The 16,693-nt window shown below is 45.4% G+C and overlaps 1 protein-coding gene across 1 annotated transcript; it reads left to right on the top strand.

The window, feature by feature from the left end:
• Positions 1-1,719: 1,719 nt before the first annotated feature.
• Positions 1,720-16,185, top strand: LOC144170758 (survival motor neuron protein-like). The gene is made up of 8 exons (XM_077700743.1): positions 1,720-1,927; positions 2,039-2,110; positions 2,187-2,249; positions 2,545-2,745; positions 5,829-5,888; positions 7,897-7,959; positions 11,787-11,912; positions 16,062-16,185. The coding sequence occupies exons 1-8, from the start codon at positions 1,892-1,894 to the stop codon at positions 16,113-16,115; spliced, it is 675 nt and encodes a 224-aa protein (XP_077556869.1). The 5' UTR covers positions 1,720-1,891; the 3' UTR covers positions 16,116-16,185.
• The last annotated feature ends 508 nt before the right edge of the window (positions 16,186-16,693 follow it).

Below are 16,693 nucleotides of genomic sequence, written 5' to 3'. Positions count from 1 at the left end.
CCGGTGCACACTCCAGGCCACGGGACCGGGCGAAGGTCTGCACGATTTCTATCGCTCGTTGGAAGCTGTCCTCTATGTCGGCCCTAGTTCCTTGATTTGACCATATGGTGACGTCGTCCGCGTACAGTGCGTAACAAATGCCTGGCACCCGGTTCGGTCTGGGCGGCAGATCCTTCATCGCCAAGTTGAAGAGCAAAGGGGAGAGAACTGCACCCAGAGGTGTACCCCGCCATCCCAGCTCAATTAGATCTGACTCGAGTCCCCTATAGAGAGCTTGGCCTTCCGATCTTGTAAGAACGCCTTGATATAGTTGTAGGTTCTGGAGCCGCAGTTAGTCTCCGCTAAGGTGTGCGTAGTATGGCCGAGTGCAGGACGTTATCTAAAGGTCATTTCAAATCAAGGGCCAGCACCGCGCACGGTTGCATGCGGTCTGGGTGAAGGTATGCGTCCCTGTAGACCTGCAAAAGCACATCGGCAGTGCCTAGGTGTGGTCTGAAGCCAAGCTGTGTGTGCGGAAGTTGGTCTGTGCTGTCGAGAAACCGTTGCAATCGATTATTGATTACTCGCTCGAAAAGTTTCCCCAGGCAGGATGTTAGCGAGATGGGCCTAAGATTCTCTACCTTCAAGTCCTTTCCCGGTTTCGGGATAAACCAAATTTCCGATGTTTTCCACTGTTGCGGTAACGAACCAGGGATATTCCTGATTGAAATGGTTGACCAAAGCTTGAATGTCTGCTTCACCTAGGTTGTAGAGGGCTCTCGCTCTGATTCGGTCTGATCCCGGGGCTGTGGTCTTCTTCATGTTGGCGAGCTCAGTTTTGATTTCGTGTATAGTGACGGATTCGTCCAAGACTTCATTGGGTTCTCCTTGGTAATCTGGGTAACCACCCCGGCGGTCTATTCGAAGATACTATGGCCTTGAGGTCGTCAATAAGTTTTTGGTCCGTCCCGGGGTATTAGTGCACCAGCTTAGCAAGTCGATTGGCATGCTCAGTCCTCGTGGCAGTCGGCTCCATCATTGGTTTAATTCCACGTCTTCGCCACGCGTAACTGCAGCCCGATATGCTGTCGCAAAACTTTCGCCAGTTTTGATTAACAAGCTTTATGGCGTAATCTTCTGCCTCCTTACTAAGCTGGGCCACTCGACGTCGTAGCTTGCGGCTGAGGGGCCGTCTCCGCCATCTCTTGGTGAGCGATTCTCTGGCATCCCAGATATGGAGAAGGTGCGAGTCGACAGCTGGCACGCCGTCTGGAGCTTCGATTTTTCGCGTGTGGTGTTCCACGTCCAATAACAGCTCTCGGGTCCACAGCTCGATGTCCACTATGTTGGGTCTCCCCTGTTCCCCAAGCCGTCTTTCTCTGGCTTTTCTCCACTTGTGCCAGTCTGTCAGTCTACAAGCTCGACGTTTTCTCTCCCATCTGCCACAAGCGTCGTCCATGCTCGTCTGTAAAATAAAGTGGTCGCTTCCGAGACAGACTCTGCCCTAGGTTTTCCCATTTCTCCTCCCTAACATTTCGTACGGAGGTCAGGTCCGGGCATGAGTCCCTGCTGACGCTATTTCCTGTCCTAGTAGGTTGCAGTGGGCCGGTGAGTAATGTGAGATGCACCCGGGCTGCCAGCTACAGTGGCACGCACGGTGGCACGTATAAAATGCGCGCGCAAACCGGAACGTTCGCAGAACCAAGTGGAGTGTTTTAAATGCTCAACGGAGGGCGCCACCCTTTAAAAACAAACCTTGTCGTGGTCATTGCCGCTCATTGCTGTCCATGCTTGCTGCAGTAAAAGGCTTTGTGTCGTCGTACTACGAGAAAGCACATGAATTCATGCCGTGGAAACGTCCTAGTATGTTTTGAACACTGCTCGGCGTGATTGATTGGGCTGAACAGCGGCGATGGAGAAAGGATCAGTGTTATGGAGACGGAACCAGGTACAAAAGAGTCGTTTTTAGTTGCATCTGTTGAATTTGTGGGTGACATAGAATAGAACCAATGTTTGCCTACTTGCGTTTTGTCTTCTTAAAAAATTGTTGCACGTCAAGTCTCCAGAAGATGATGTATGGGATGACACGGACTTGATTGCTGCCTACGACCGGGCCTACTCGGAGATAAAGGTAAGCGCCTTGTTCTTTTAGTTAAAATCACACGCAGCCACCAAATATGATCGTTCTATAATTGTATGTTCACCAGAAACAAATCGACAAGAGGACCGTGTCTTCGTCAGAAAACTCTTCTGTCCAGGAACCACCGACGGTAAGCGTCTACTGGCTTCTAGTATTTTTGGCCATCGCGCGCCCGAGCCATGCTTGCAGATATCATTTTTGGTCCCTGTGTAGCATGTAAACTCTGGTTGTGCCACCGCGACAGGCTGCACTGTGGGGCTGTAGCTTCTCATCGCATTTTTTACGTTCTGCTTGCCCTGCATGTATGATCAACCCGACATTTCTCAGGAAGATTGAACTTCTTAAAACATCGGCACCGTTTCCGTCGCGGCACGGCGGAAGCTTTGTTAGCGACTTCGTTTTTTTTTTTTTTTTTTGTACTACAGGGTTGGAAGCAAGGCGACTACTGCACTGCAGTCTACTCGGCAGACAAGCTTCCGTACGAGGCCAAAATCAAATGCATCAAAGGGAGGCACTGCACGGTACACTACATCGGTTACGGCAACGAAGAACGGGTTTTATTGGCAGCCCTGCAGCCATCGGAAGGCAAGGAGGCTCGGCGAGCCCAACAAGCTCGGGCCGGAAGTGTGAGTGCACTTGAGCGTGTGGAATTCTTTATTGCGGTACAGTGTAGCTAATACAACGTGCTCCGTGATAATACCACATGCTCACAAAACGTAATGTATGCCTTGCTGCAGTGAAAAATTTGTTCATATGTCGACACATACAGTGGGAGACAAAGTTTTGGATTTCTCACATGCGTGTGGCAAGCTTCATCGCTGTGGCAGGCTGTTCAGCAGGCTGTAGAGACATCCGTGGGCACATCTCTGTGGGGACAGCTCTCCGTTTGTCAAGGGGCCCGGTGAGCACTGACCAGATGCCTTCTCGTCCGTTGGTTGGTTGGCTCAGTCATCGTTGTGATTGAAGGTCCTGTAGATTGCACCAGTTAAACCTCTGTGTTCTTTACTTGGGGCTTCGTCTTTGAACCGCAGTGGCGTCAAGAATCTGACCCCTGGAGGTCCAGGCGAGCGACTGAGCTACGACGGAAACTGTACATTCATTTACATTAAAATGACAAGTGCGTCTCCGGCAAGCGCTGGTCAGCTCAGAAAGCCGGCTGACAACGCGCATGGCCCCTGCCGGCAGACCTTTCTTGGGCGTGCTTTCCCTGCATTTTGTACGTTCTTCCCACGTGTTGGGGAAAGGGGCAGGAGGTCTCCGTCAGCTCAGGTCTTCCTTTGTGATGCTTCCTGGAATGGTCGGCAACTGGGGACTTTTCCAACAAGATTCCATGCACACTAATCATTTCACCAGCTTGATGGTCGCCCCTCCTTCAAGTTACTTCCTGAAATGGTCGACAGGTGTGGACGCTTCCCCTCACAAGTCTCTGTCACACTAATCATTAGAGTGAAGGCACCTGGCTATCTTCAGCGCTAAGACCTCTGGGTTTCTTTCCGAGGAGTACAGGTGCCTGTCGGCACCTGCACGTTGGTGGTGACTTGCCTATCCTGTCCGTTGTAGGAAGCATGTGTGCGGCACGTGCTTCAAAGAGTTCATTGCCGCCCTACCCGACACCTGGTGTCGACAGTGTTGCCCAGCGCATACACGATCCCCTTGGGCTCACATGTCTGTCAAAATGTTGACTTCTGACAGGTGCACTGCTGGGTGCAGTATGGTGGCCATGAGGGGACACTGTGAAAGCACCACTCTGTGCTTTGAGAGAAGCAGTTCGATGGGCTCATGCACTGTTGAGTGCAGTGTAGCTAATAACAGTCCTGCTCATCAGGCAGCGAATATTTCTTTTAAAGCGCAGCTCTTAGTACCCGCTCCTGTGGTTTTGCATCGCCGTCGGCCTCGTCGTAACTGAGCAAAAAAAGAGGACACTGGAGGTAGATGTGATAGAGTGAGCAGGAAGGCAGAGGAAGAAAGTATGGTGGAAGTGTGAGGGAGAGGGTGGTGTGCGGAGGCCGCAAGAGACATGCTCGGTGGCAGCGACACGCTGCGAGATAATGCCACAGTAGCGCTTGCCGTCATGCGTTTGCTGATCACGTGATCACTTCCTGAGTCACAGCAGCTATGTGCCATCACCGAAAAGGCTGCAGTTTGCGCTGCACTCAGATTTCGCACTAGGGCGTAACGTAATCAGGAGCAGTAGAACGGACAATTGAGCTAGTTGGTAGCTGTTCATCTTGAAGGTGGAATGTGTGTTGTCTATTTGATACCGATGACGTGTGGCCACAATTATGTAGGACAAACTGGGCGATGTTTAAGCATACGTCTGCAAAAACGCAAAAACGGTGAAAAATCAAAGCAGGGCTCTCAACTATGGGAACACTGCACCACACACGGCTGTTCGCCCATATTCTGCGATACCAGAGTTTTGTCATGGCATCAAGATAAAACCACTCGAGAGCTGATTGAAGCATTTCACATTAAAAGGTCAGGAGATAGATCTGTTAGTGCCCCATCAATTTATAACTGACAAAGAATATTTTTATCGGTGCAACTCATTGCGATCATAGCGGTTTCTTGGATTGTTATGTCTTCGCTGTTTTAATGCCCTTACACTTAGTTTGTTGCGTGTGCACCGTGTGTATTTAATCCTGTTAAGAAGCGAATTTCATGGTTTTATCTTGGGCGAGATGAACGCACCACGTGAGATGTTGAAAGTATATATTTGTGTTTCTTTTCACAAAACAAATGGTTGCGAGTTAGCGCCGTGTCGTCTATGTTTTTTCTACTTTCGTCCCTGTTTTGTGAGCGCTTCCACCTTCAGGATGGTAATCAGGAGCCACATTTTTATTGTACTCAACTTACATGCAAACACTTTATGGTTGCGAATTTTTATCAGTGAGCCAAAAATGGTGGACAGTATGGGAGCCCTCCACAGCTGCTTAGCTCGAAGAGCAAGGTGCGGAGTCCAAAATGTTGCTTTTCAGCCATCCTTGGACTCAGAAGTAAGGCTTGCAGAAATCAGCATTCGTATAGATGTGCAAGCACAAAGGAGCCGCACATGGCTTGTACGTTAGTCTTCACACTGTGTGAACCGCTCTGAGACTCAGGCATTGCATTGATGCGGTTTGTTGTGCGCTCCCATAGGTTCCAAAATTTTGTCTGTCCACCGCAACTTTCTTTTGCCCTTTGTACCCTCTGTTATCAAAAAGCAGAGAAGACAGCTCCTGTATTTCACTGCTGCTCAAGCCTGTTACAAATTCTGATTATGTTTCTAGCATACACGTTCTTAATTAAGGAGTGGGAGAACTGCACAGTCCATAGCAAGACAGAAGCCGAGGCTGCTAATTAATGCAGGCAGTGTGGCCTTGTGGATTTTACAATGTCTAATGAGTAGTTGATGTAGTTCTGTTACAATTTAGCCATGTAATTTTGCATGGAGTCAGCCTGAACACTGCCACATTTTGGCTGCTCCGAAGTCCACCACGAAATGTGTTAAAGAAAGTGGGGAATTCGAAAACTGCTCCTTTAATAGCTCATTGCGCAGTGATGGCAGCATCATTTCCCATCGAGCAACACTGTAGTGAAATGTGAACAACGCAATCTTTTGTATGAAGCAAATTTGAATGTTGATTTTCTGGTCTTGTCACTGGTTTTTTATATGTTCAGTAATAATCAGAGATAAGTGTTGCTTTAGAAAACTTAATCTCACTTTCAGCGTGTCCACATGGGCGGTAAAACTCCCAGTTCTACTCGACGTCACATAGGATTCCCTGCTGTAAGTTGACTGCTTTTTACATTGCGGACCTCTGTATGAAAATTGCCTAAACAAGAGTGTTACCTAAAATCATAAATAGGTCTTCCCAGCAAACATAAATCTGAATAAATAGACCCTTAAGTCAGACAGATTTACTTTGTTTCGTAGGGTTCCACCCGACTTATGAGTGTACTTTTTAATGTGGATTATTTCCACTTGCTGTGTGGTGCATCAGACTGTCTAAAAAGTAGTGTGTTGAATGACAATGCCCACTTTGTGTGGCTGGCTTTGGCTGGCATTGTGTACCACTGCCTGATTACCTAGATTGCACAGGGACTACAATAACCACCTAATTGTGCATGAACTCATGTTCTAGCCTTTGTTATCAGATGAATCCTTTTGATAGGTACCAGTGTGTAGGGTTTATACATGTGTACGAGCCTTTTCAGTGGGTTGAGTTTTGACCCGGCAAAATTTTTGCAATTCTGTTATTCTCTTGTGTTCTTTCCTTCCCTTTTATTTTTGCATTCATACATGAGATAAATAATAGTTGCACTGAAGGGTCGGTGGTACATACCCTCTTAACCTGTAGTTGGTGTTAAAAAGTTGCCACAATAAGTCTCCCCAAGTCGTTATTCCCAACCTATTGTGACAAACTATTCCCTGCTGCTGTATACTGCATGTCTTTTGCCTTGTTACCAGTAACACCAGAACGTATTCTGTTGTATGCTGAGTTTATTAAAATATTTATCAATCCTTTTCAGCGGGAAAAAATTGGTAGAAAGGTGCCTTTTGAAATAGAATCAAGTGAACACAACATTATTCTATTTTGGTATCGGTGACTAGGTATAGAGAGGTGTTTTATTGCTGAACAAAACGGGTGAGCGGCTATTGAGAAAATTGGTGAAACCCTTCGCTTGAAGGCACCAGGGAAGTTGCTTAGTCTGCTGAGCACGAGGTCGCGGGTTCGATTCCCGGCCGCGGCAGCCACTTTTCAAGTAGAGGCGAAGAGCAAAAATGCCCGTGTGTACGAGATTTCGGTGCACATTAACGATCCCCAGATGGTCAAAAATAATCCAGAGCCCTCCTCTACAGCACGCCTCATCGCCTGCGTTGCGTCGGCGCGTTAAACCCAACAATCAATCGAAGTTGCTTAGTCCTTGAGTGCAGTGCATTACAGTTGAACCTCAGTTTAAGGAACCCTATCATGAATTTAGCGCACTGAAAGAGCAGGAATGTTTGGGTGTACATAAGCAACAAGGAAGCATTCTCCTAAATCTGACTGGATTAAAATTTGATCAGCACAAAATTGAATGTAAATTCACTGAGAATTTCCAGGTGCTTGTCTAATTAAATCATGTTAATTGAAGCAAAGCATCGCTGTAGTTTAAGTGTTTGCTTTGCTCCCGAGTCTTCCTGCAGCCAGGTTCATTCCCCCTACAACTGCAGCCTCTGTGAGCAGCCTAGCAATGGATACTGCACCGTAGAGCAGGCCATGTGTTGTAATCTGAACACATATGCATCAAGGCAAATTTTTTTTTGAGGATTCAAGGATTTATTCGGCAATTTTGCACATGGCAAGGTCGACGATAAAAGCTGCATGGCAGCAGCTTGATGAGCCCGTCAGCCCAATACTGGCACTAAGCAACAGACGGCAATATGCATGCTGTACAGTTTCCACACCATTCAACATAAAACACAGCAAAGTATTGCAATCCTATTGCAGTAACAAAATATGCAAAGGAAAAAATATATATGTGCACTAAGGAATAAACAAAGAAACAAAGATTGCATTATAGTGTTATGCATAGAAAAAAAGTAATAGTTATTTATGGCCTGAAGAATTAAAAAGTAGCAAACAAGAGGGAAAAAAAGAAGGACATCAAGGAACTGTTTTGCAAGGCTGCGTCGATAGGTGCTAGCTTGACGATAACTGGATGGCGACTTTAAAAAGAATCAGTGATAAGAATGCTTTATTGATTTCAAGCAATCTGTGCCTCTTGATGCAAATGTGTTCCTTGTCTTGCAGCTTCCACGCGAGCCCCCGTGGAGTGGAAATGCAAGCGGACTACCCAACCCAGGTTCAAGCTCTGTACGCAGTCTCCTATTTTTTAGACTCTGAGACCTTTCCTAACTATACTGCATCTCGCAGTGGAATGAAAGGAGGAGTGTAACTTCAGACGTCCATAGACTTTCCATTTATGTGGCTTGTGTTGTGAGTAACAATCCCTGTCCTTTGAGACTCAGTGTTTTGGTACATAGCAAATAAGTCACAAGTTGAATGCTAATTTCTGCTGCGGGTGAAATAAAAGAATAAATCAGTGCCTGTTTTCGTAGAAATGGCCAGAGACTCTTTTGCGGTTCGGAAATAATTTACGTCTGCCCTTCATGCATGCTCAGCTCTCATTCCCCAACAGTTGTGGTGCTTTGGCAGGGAAGCACTTTAATTACGAGAGATTTTTACTGGAGGCTTTCTGTTGAATAAATTTAAGGGGGCCACAGAAACTATTAATTCTAGTAAAATTTCATTCAAGTGGACACAATAAATGAGAACATTTGGGGCAGGTGATTCATATTTGTTCCAGAGAAGTTTAGCTTCACTTCAACAGTAAAAATGTGCTCAGCTTATTCAAAATTTGCCTTAACAGAAGTCTCCAAAATGCATTGTTTGGGTAGGCAACGGCTGCTTGCAATAAAATAAGGGGCAAAGTAACTGTAGAGGGAAAGAATGATAATAAGAGGGGTTGGTGTATCGTTCACTATCTTCTGTGAAAAAAAGCATTGAAAGAAAAACATTGACGAAATTATGAATGCCATGCATAAACTTTCCGATGATTTTACAGCGCAGCTGCCAAGGATATAATCCAGCCCGATGAGGGTTGCTTCATAGTGACGGGTGCCTTGTGCTTTGATGGATGAGAAAAAGTGCACCTGTGTTGAATGGTGCCAAGAAATGCCAGTCAGATACAATGGAGACAGCTCAGAACAAGTTTCTGACATTGTTACTGGTTACGGAACTTGAATTTACACTTTTATCTGAAGCATTAGCATAAGTTGACAGTATGGGGTTTTCCCAATAAAGGTACACCTACTCAAATGAAATGGCCGCAAAGTGTCGGCAAGAGAATAAGGCTACCTTCTTCTAAAAAGAACTAGTCACATAGCGACTGCTGTTCTTAACCCTTTGTGGTCCAATACCTTTAGCCAGAGTTACTGGATATAGGAGTTGCGAAACTCCCCATAGGCCCCATGTATCAAAAAGTGGCCCTGAGATTGGTCCACTGCTTTGGATCTTGTTTTACAGTGGCGCCATCTTTTGGTGACAAAATAAACTATACAACTTGCTTCGGCGCTCGACGACCTGTGCGAAAAATGGTATTTGAGTGCTTACGTAAATTTGTTATTCAAAGAAGCCCAATGTGTTGAACTATGCAAGTGTTTTATGTACATACGGAGCAAAAGTAGCAAACAGAAATGCGACCATGGGGTCAACTGTCGCTTACGCACTGTCGTCTGCTGCGCGTCCTCTTCGGTCTTCTGGCCACAAAAAAATAAATAAGTCTCTTTGACGGCTTTATGCCACCTGAAACTGATTATTTAGAGCCGCTTGATCGGCTACTGGATTAGTTTTGGCACACAATGAGCTGTAGGCCAAAGGATAACTCCGAATTTGGTACTTCAGTTCGGACCTATGTTGTGTCGGAGTGCCCGCACAACGCTAATTGGTCGAGGCAGATGCGCGGACGCAGAAACAATCACCACCTAAAAACCGGAGTTAAGATAGCAATGAATAACTTAAGAAAGCACAAAAATAAAGAATTATGCACTTTAAAACAAAATTTAACCTTAAATTGTCTGTTTGAATAATTATTTTGTTTTTTGGATAGTGCATGCGGCGGCCGCAGTGGCGCCACGGTACGCACGATCCAAAGTAGGGGGGTCCAGGCGCGGGCCGTTTTTTGATGCGGAGTTTCGCAACTGCCTACATCGAAGAGCTCTGCCTTTAGCCACTTTCCGGCTGTCCTGGTCCGAAACTGTTTTGCCAGTTTCCGGCACCGCGAAGAAAAACACAAAACTGGGCAAGAAAAACTCACAGGATGTTATTTTTTTTTTTCTCTTGCAATCTGCACACAACTCCTTTACCGATATTTACCGAATCACTGTCCTTTATTGGATCACTGTCAACACTATCTGATGGAGGCACATAATTCTCTTCGTCACTGTAAAGCCATCATCGCTTTCGTTAAATGCACCAGCATAAAATGCCTGTGGTGAATAAGTGGCCATGCTTCTTGGCAAGCAGCTTGCAACTGAGAACACTCTGGGATCCAGAAGGCTTGTGCTGAACATTGCAGTGCACTCTAGTGCAGAAAGAGGTACACTCCTACAAACAAAGTTCCCTTATTCCTAAAGAGATGGCACATCATGTGTACAAGAATAGCTCGTGCTATCCCTCAAGAGATGGTGCATCGTGTTTACAAAGAATCTATATGTCTCAGTGAAACAAAAAAAATTGGCTGTGGCTTAACTCAGTTTTGCCTGGGTGTGCATAGTGAGAGATTGTTTAGCTTGGTTCTCTGTAGGGTTATGACACTTCTCGAGGCGTGCGGCTCGTTCTTTCTCCGTCTCCTTGGCTCGCTGCCTCCTCCTGATTTCGTTCCGACGACGAAGCCTGGCTTCTTTCATTCTCTCCGACTCACTTTCCATACCTGACGACGAATCCCACCGACCCGCCCCTTCTATACATACGATGCAGCGCCAGCTCCTCCTCTGTTGTTGCAATGCGGTTTCACTGGTTCCTCCTCTGACGTCATGCCAGATGGCGCGGCGAGCGGTGCTGCGAGCTGCAGTGGTTGCTAGGCAACCGCTCAGCTCACGGTGCGGCCATTGGCCACAGAGAAACGGCGAGAATACGGCCATTGTAGCTCTCGCTACAAAAACGGAAAATTTAACCCCGAAAACCCCTGTCGGGCAGTGCCCAACAGCGGACCGCTTCGGCCATTTTTGGTGTGCCCGACAATGGACCACAAAGGGTTAAGAAACAGGACTGTTACTACTGAATGATGCACAACCGTACACTACTGTGAAGAATCGGAAATTGCATTTCGTGTAAGAGGTTTTCAAGCCCTAAACAAGCTATCCATGCCTACGAGAGTGAGTTCTCTCGTAGGCTCGATTACTCTTGTAGTCTCACAGTACTCAGAGAAGATGGGTGGAAAAAATGTTTTCATAAATGGTTCACCAGGATGCAGAAGTGCTTAGAATATCGTGACGAAAATTTAAAAAAAAAATGGCGTAGTCTAAAAGCTGCGAGCTTTATTTTTTTGTGTCTCAAAATTTTTGTGATGGCACTTGTGTGGGCTTGAAAGTGTCAAAAACACTTCCAACTACAACAGTTACTGTTTGTGCAATTTCATCGCAAAATATATAAAGAAAAAAAGTGCCTCTTTTGTGTTTCACTTGCTGTGGCACCTTAACGTAAAGTTTAAGTAGTTTGATGGTGAGTATGCGGCTGAAGGCTCATTTCTTATGGCATTACTTTTGATGGAAGTGGGACACAAGAGCGGTTGTGATGTTTTGATTTTTGTGATGTTTTGATTTGGGATTAAGATGTCCAAAGGTGTCCACGTCAAAAACCAGAGTTGTTTTTTGCCGGGTGTGTTTTGCCCAAGCATAGCTGCAGTATGCAGTAAACTGCAAGCTTGAATTTGGCTGTCTGAGAGTGTAGCTGCTATTCCTATTCCTATATGTATAAGTCGTTTTGCCATTTTTTCGTCAAACTATTTGTCAGAACTGTTTCCAACCAGGGCTAATACCTAAGACCATTGTAGAAGTTGGTTTGGCAGTGAGTGTTGAAAAGGTGTAGTAGTTAGCAATCCTAATACATATTCATGGGCTCCTGTCTGCACCATGTTTCAGGTCGTGCCAGCAATACCACCACCACCTCCGCCTTCGGTGTTCAATGAAGGATGTCCAGACAGTGAGGCGCTATCTTCGATGCTGATGTCTTGGTACATGAGCGGCTATCACACTGGGTACTACGAGGTACATTGACTCTTCTAACTCTTCTAGTACTAAGTGTTTAAAAACGGGCATTGGAATGTTGTAGCATTTGTTGGGCACAGAAATCATTATTCTCAAATGGCATCAACTCTTTGCAATCCAGAACTTTGATCCACTTTCTGGCCGTTCCGGTCCACTACTATTTTGCCAGTTTCTAGGGCCACCAAGAAAAACACAAACTGTTAGAAAAATTAGCAGGATATTTATTTTTTCTCTTGTGTTCTGCTTGTATTTCCTTTACCGATATTTGGGCAGCGTGTAAAACCGTTTGAAGCATTCTCTTGGGTGCAGGCCAGGGTTGTTGCTGCAAGTTTTGCAGAAAAACACAGTTTCCCTTCTGCCTCCTTTTGTTTTTCTATCGCTACATGCAGTGCAGTCCTTGCTGCTTCAGCCTGTGAGCTCGTAGACAAAACGGCTTGTCCCAGCTAGCCTTTCCTCGCTATTGGGCCCCGCTTTTTGGCTCGAGCCCTCAGATCACCCACCAGCTGTTAGATGAGGTTGCGGTGGTGCTGCAGGTTTCGCGGGTCTTTCTCGCCATGCTTCTACGGCTGTGTGCGCCTCCAAATAAAACTAGTGACAATGGAAACCTCTAGATGCCATGAAAGAGGCTTTCACCGCCATTTCATTGTCTTTCGACAAACTGCATAGCTCACAGAGTAATGATCCACACGGTGCCGTCTCCACTGCCGTCGTCGATCTTCGTCACTCGCTTCTGTCAAACCACTGTCATCACTAACTGATTGAGGCACGCAATTCTCTTCCTCACTGAAGTCGTCATCGCTTTGGCAAGTGCACCACTGTAGAACGCGCGCAATAAGAAAGTGCTTCTCGGTGAACAGTGTGCGCGTGAAAACGCTCTGGCGTCCAGAAGGTCCGTGGTGAACATTATGCTGCACCCTAGTGCAAAAAGAAAACTTCAATAAAGTTCACTTATCCCTCAAGAGGTGGCACATCATGTTTACAAAGAATGCGGGCACATCGCAGTGAGAAAAACCGCGAAATTTAACCTTGAACACCTAAGTCGGGCATACCTTGACAGCGGACTGCTACAACTGTGTTGTGTTTTCGGGCAGGGCCCGACAACGGACCGCTAATGGTTAAAGGGACAGCCAACCGATTTTTGTGAAGTATCTGCTCTCTATCCCAAATGAAAGGGTGTCAATTAAAAACACCTTGAAGTGAAATGGTTTTCCTGATAGGCCTAGAATGTTTGAAAGTGGAGTTTATTTTCTCTCTCTCTCAGCCATAAGTGTGGTGCCAAAATGAATGCTAGTAACCATGACAGTGAGCCCCACATCAACATACTTCTGCCTGTTAGAAGAAAAGAAGTATTTAAAAACTTGTCCCCACCTAAAACAATGTTAAAAATTCAAAGCAGTTCTACTTAACATGAAAGCTGTGAAGCATGGAGCATTGATTTGCTAGAGGGGCTGTGGGGCTGTTTTCCACTTTGTGCTACTACCCGTCACGCTGTTCTCCTCTTGTATCGCTACTCTCTTGATGAATTGAAGAGAGGTTTGTTCAATGCAATTCAATTTTCCCGCCTTCGCAGTGCCTTCTCCTCGGACAGCTTGCATCCTTTTCTTTTACCTTTTGTTTCTTGTCCTGCCTGGAACGGCACAAACAGGAGTTCTGTTCTTTTTGTACTTGCTTTGATCTTGCACTTGCTGGAGCCTTTCTGCGCCATTTTGAACACGTCTTCTTTTCTCTTCCGCGGCCACTTTTTTTTGTTGCTTACTATCATAAAAACCAACCCAACAAGCATTCCTAACTAAATGAATGCGGGGAGTGCTGGTTAAGTACATAAATTTTGTCTCAAATGTACCTGAATTTTTTTTTTTTTTGGTAAATAATGGGGACGTGTATGACCAGTGCTAGTGGTTCCAGGTGTTTCAAACGGTTCTGCCTATATAAAGCTCTTGTTTAAGTATCCTCTTAACTTTTGACTGGAAGTCTGAATCGAGGACAAGTTGGTATCTTTTCGAAGCCTCTGTTCGGGAGCGTGACGCCGCATAACACCGTGTTGTTCAAGTATTCTCTTAACTTTTGGCTGGAAGTCTGAATCAAAACATAAGCAGGTATCTCTTCGAAGCCTCTGTTCAGGAGCGTGACACCGCATAACACCTGATTGCAGACGAGCTGTTCCTTTATGCAGTTTTTCTATTGCACATTGAAATTAACGGAGCTGTTTGTATACAAACGGTAGTTTCACATTTCGATACTACATGGCGCCACCTTTCAGATTTCAGAAAGGTTAGTGCCGGATTTAAAATATTTTCACCGATTTATATAGAAATTCTTTGTGGTTACCCCACTATATAAAAAGTTGTCTTTCAAATGAGCTAGAGGATGTGCAGTCTACAAAAAGCAGTTGGCTGACCCTATAAGGAATCAAATGACACTATTTTGGTAGGGCCCTGCCACCATCACTTAGTGACATTAGAAGCATTTGGCATGATAATGACATGTTAGACGCAAACAAAAATGTCACGGCAGTGGTTTAAATGTTTTAATTGCGATAGTAAACAATGTTCAAAACATCTACAGAGAATGGTGTGAGCCATTTTAACAATGGCTTCAGCAGCCACCATTATCTGCCATTTCACTTTTTGCCAGTTTTACTCTTTCTACGGCTTTTTCTAATGACTGTGACATTTCTTCGAAAATACCGCAGGACAGGACACACATACAAAGCCGAATGTTGACTAAAAATTCGGCATAAATTCAGAGAATTGTCTGCTAATGCGTATTGTGCCGCTTGTCTAGGTTGGGAGTTCTTTACAGCCAGATATGGCTAAAATAGCGAAAGATGTTGCATTACATTGTTATTTTTAAGTTGTCATGTTTCTTTTGGCCAGTGAAGTAAATTTATACCATTATAGCGATTAAGTGTATTAACTTCGCTTTTTTCGTTTTTGAAGATGCAAGGCGTACGTACTGCAGAATTGTTTCTATTATGCTATTTGTTATTCATGTTTTGAACGTTTCTTTGTGGACATTTCTTGTTTATTCTTCAATTTTTGGGGGAGATGTATAAGATGCATATTCTTATTTTCTGAAATCATTTTGTGGAAATTTTATTTTTATATTTTTCTTATTTTGGGGGTTTTGAAAACTGTCTGACCAATTATCTCCATTAGGCTATTTTAACAATTGATGGTCTTACTTTCTTCCATATGCATTCCTATAGAAATGCAGGGCGCTAGACGGGCCTAACTGTGGTGCTACTTGGAAAAGAAATGCTACGCATTAAAATGTGTGCATGTAAGAAGCAAAGAAACTCAGGTTGCCAACAGGGCAAAAAAAATTGGCTTGCTTTTGGTGATGTTTTCACATCAACATACCACTGCCGAGTTTGATGTGCCAGGGCACCTCACCTTGGCAGAGAGCATTTGCTCTTAGTCTGCAACCAGAACACTAGCCACTTTGCTGGAGCAAGCAGCACAAAAAGAGCACATAGCTCACACGGGAAGTGCTTGAGACGTGCATCACTATAATCTGTTCACCTTTCCGGGGCGGTACATTGCAACAAAGCAGTTTCACTTCTGGACGATGTCCCAAATGTGTTAGCCTTTGCTTCCATACTCCAGCTGTGATGCTGTCACACTGCGCAGTGCTCTATGGGTAGCCACTGCTTTGCGCATGGCTCCGGTGTTTCACGCCCACGCCGTGAACAAGTTGGTTGTATTGCTTACCTGAACGACAGCCGTGTGCCCGGCTTCAGTTCACGACTTTCAGACATGACCGAATATACTTGCTCTAAACAAGGTAGAGAGTTTGCTCCAGAAGTTTTCTGTGTCATGGAATTCGTCAGGAAATGGAAACGTGGAAATGGGATGAGGCATTTTTCCTTTGTCTCCCCTCCCCCCCCCCCCCCCCCCCTCTTTTCAAAATGCACAACTCCTCTTCCACACCACCTCCCTGTTCCATTATAGCTGCACGCATGGAACCATGCCCGCAAATGCAGTCCCAGCTCCATCATGGCTTCGACTCTACTTACCAGTTCCATAAACCTCGCTTCAATATGTATCTGTGTATTGTTCACTTGCCTTTATTGAATTTTATGATGCTGCCACAACTATCTGAGGCATTTGAGAGTGCCTATATCCTGTTATGACTTTGCTTTTGCAGGCAGTCCAGCAGTCACAACAGGCAGACGGCCATCATCACAACAACTGCCACTAACATTGCACACATGGGCTTATTTGTGGTGCGAGCTTTACTTTGTACACAAATAAATGTGTTGAAAAATTAACGGTTTCTGCACCAAGTACTGTACATTGGATGAGGTGATAAGCACATGTTGTGGTGCACGCAATTACGCAAAGCTGAGTTAGATGAGCGCTAAAAATTTAGAAATATCATCAGTAGGGAAAAGTTAGTGTTAATCGAGCACAAATGAACCTAGCGGGCTTATTACAGGAAAGCTTTGGCTCGTCTTATTTCTTCTTCCTTTTCTTTTTCTGTCAAAATATACCAGGTATGGAGTGCTACCTCGTCCAAAAGTAAGACACCCTACCGAATACCTGATAGGCTACACTAGATACGTGCAACCATGCTAGAAAGGCTCTTAGGGACACAAACAGCACTCCCTCACCAGAGAAGGATCTGGCCACCCTGGTGTAGTGATTGGTCCAAACCCCTCGTGATTGAACAACCAAACTCTCGGCCCTCAGTCCCCAGCAGCTGTAGAACTGCTGTCCACGGCGGTGGCCAGGCCAGTGCTACAGCAGAGGGTGCTAAGAATCTCTGGGTCCAGACAG

This window comes from Haemaphysalis longicornis, unplaced genomic scaffold (genome assembly GCF_048455015.1).
Source record: "Haemaphysalis longicornis isolate Haplotype H1 unplaced genomic scaffold, Haemaphysalis longicornis Haplotype H1 scaffold_2, whole genome shotgun sequence".
Classification (NCBI taxonomy): domain Eukaryota; kingdom Metazoa; phylum Arthropoda; class Arachnida; order Ixodida; family Ixodidae; genus Haemaphysalis; species Haemaphysalis longicornis.
This window is presented reverse-complemented; position numbering and strand designations above follow the sequence as displayed.

Coding starts and splice junctions, on each gene's coding strand:
- LOC144170758 (XM_077700743.1), top strand. CDS start 1,892: ATGGAGAAAGGATCAGTGTTATGGAGACGGAACCAG. Junction 2,746..5,828: donor AACAAGCTCGGGCCGGAAGT/GTGAGTGCACTT, acceptor TCTCACTTTCAG/CGTGTCCACATGGGCGGTAA. Junction 11,913..16,061: donor ATCACACTGGGTACTACGAG/GTACATTGACTC, acceptor TTGCTTTTGCAG/GCAGTCCAGCAGTCACAACA.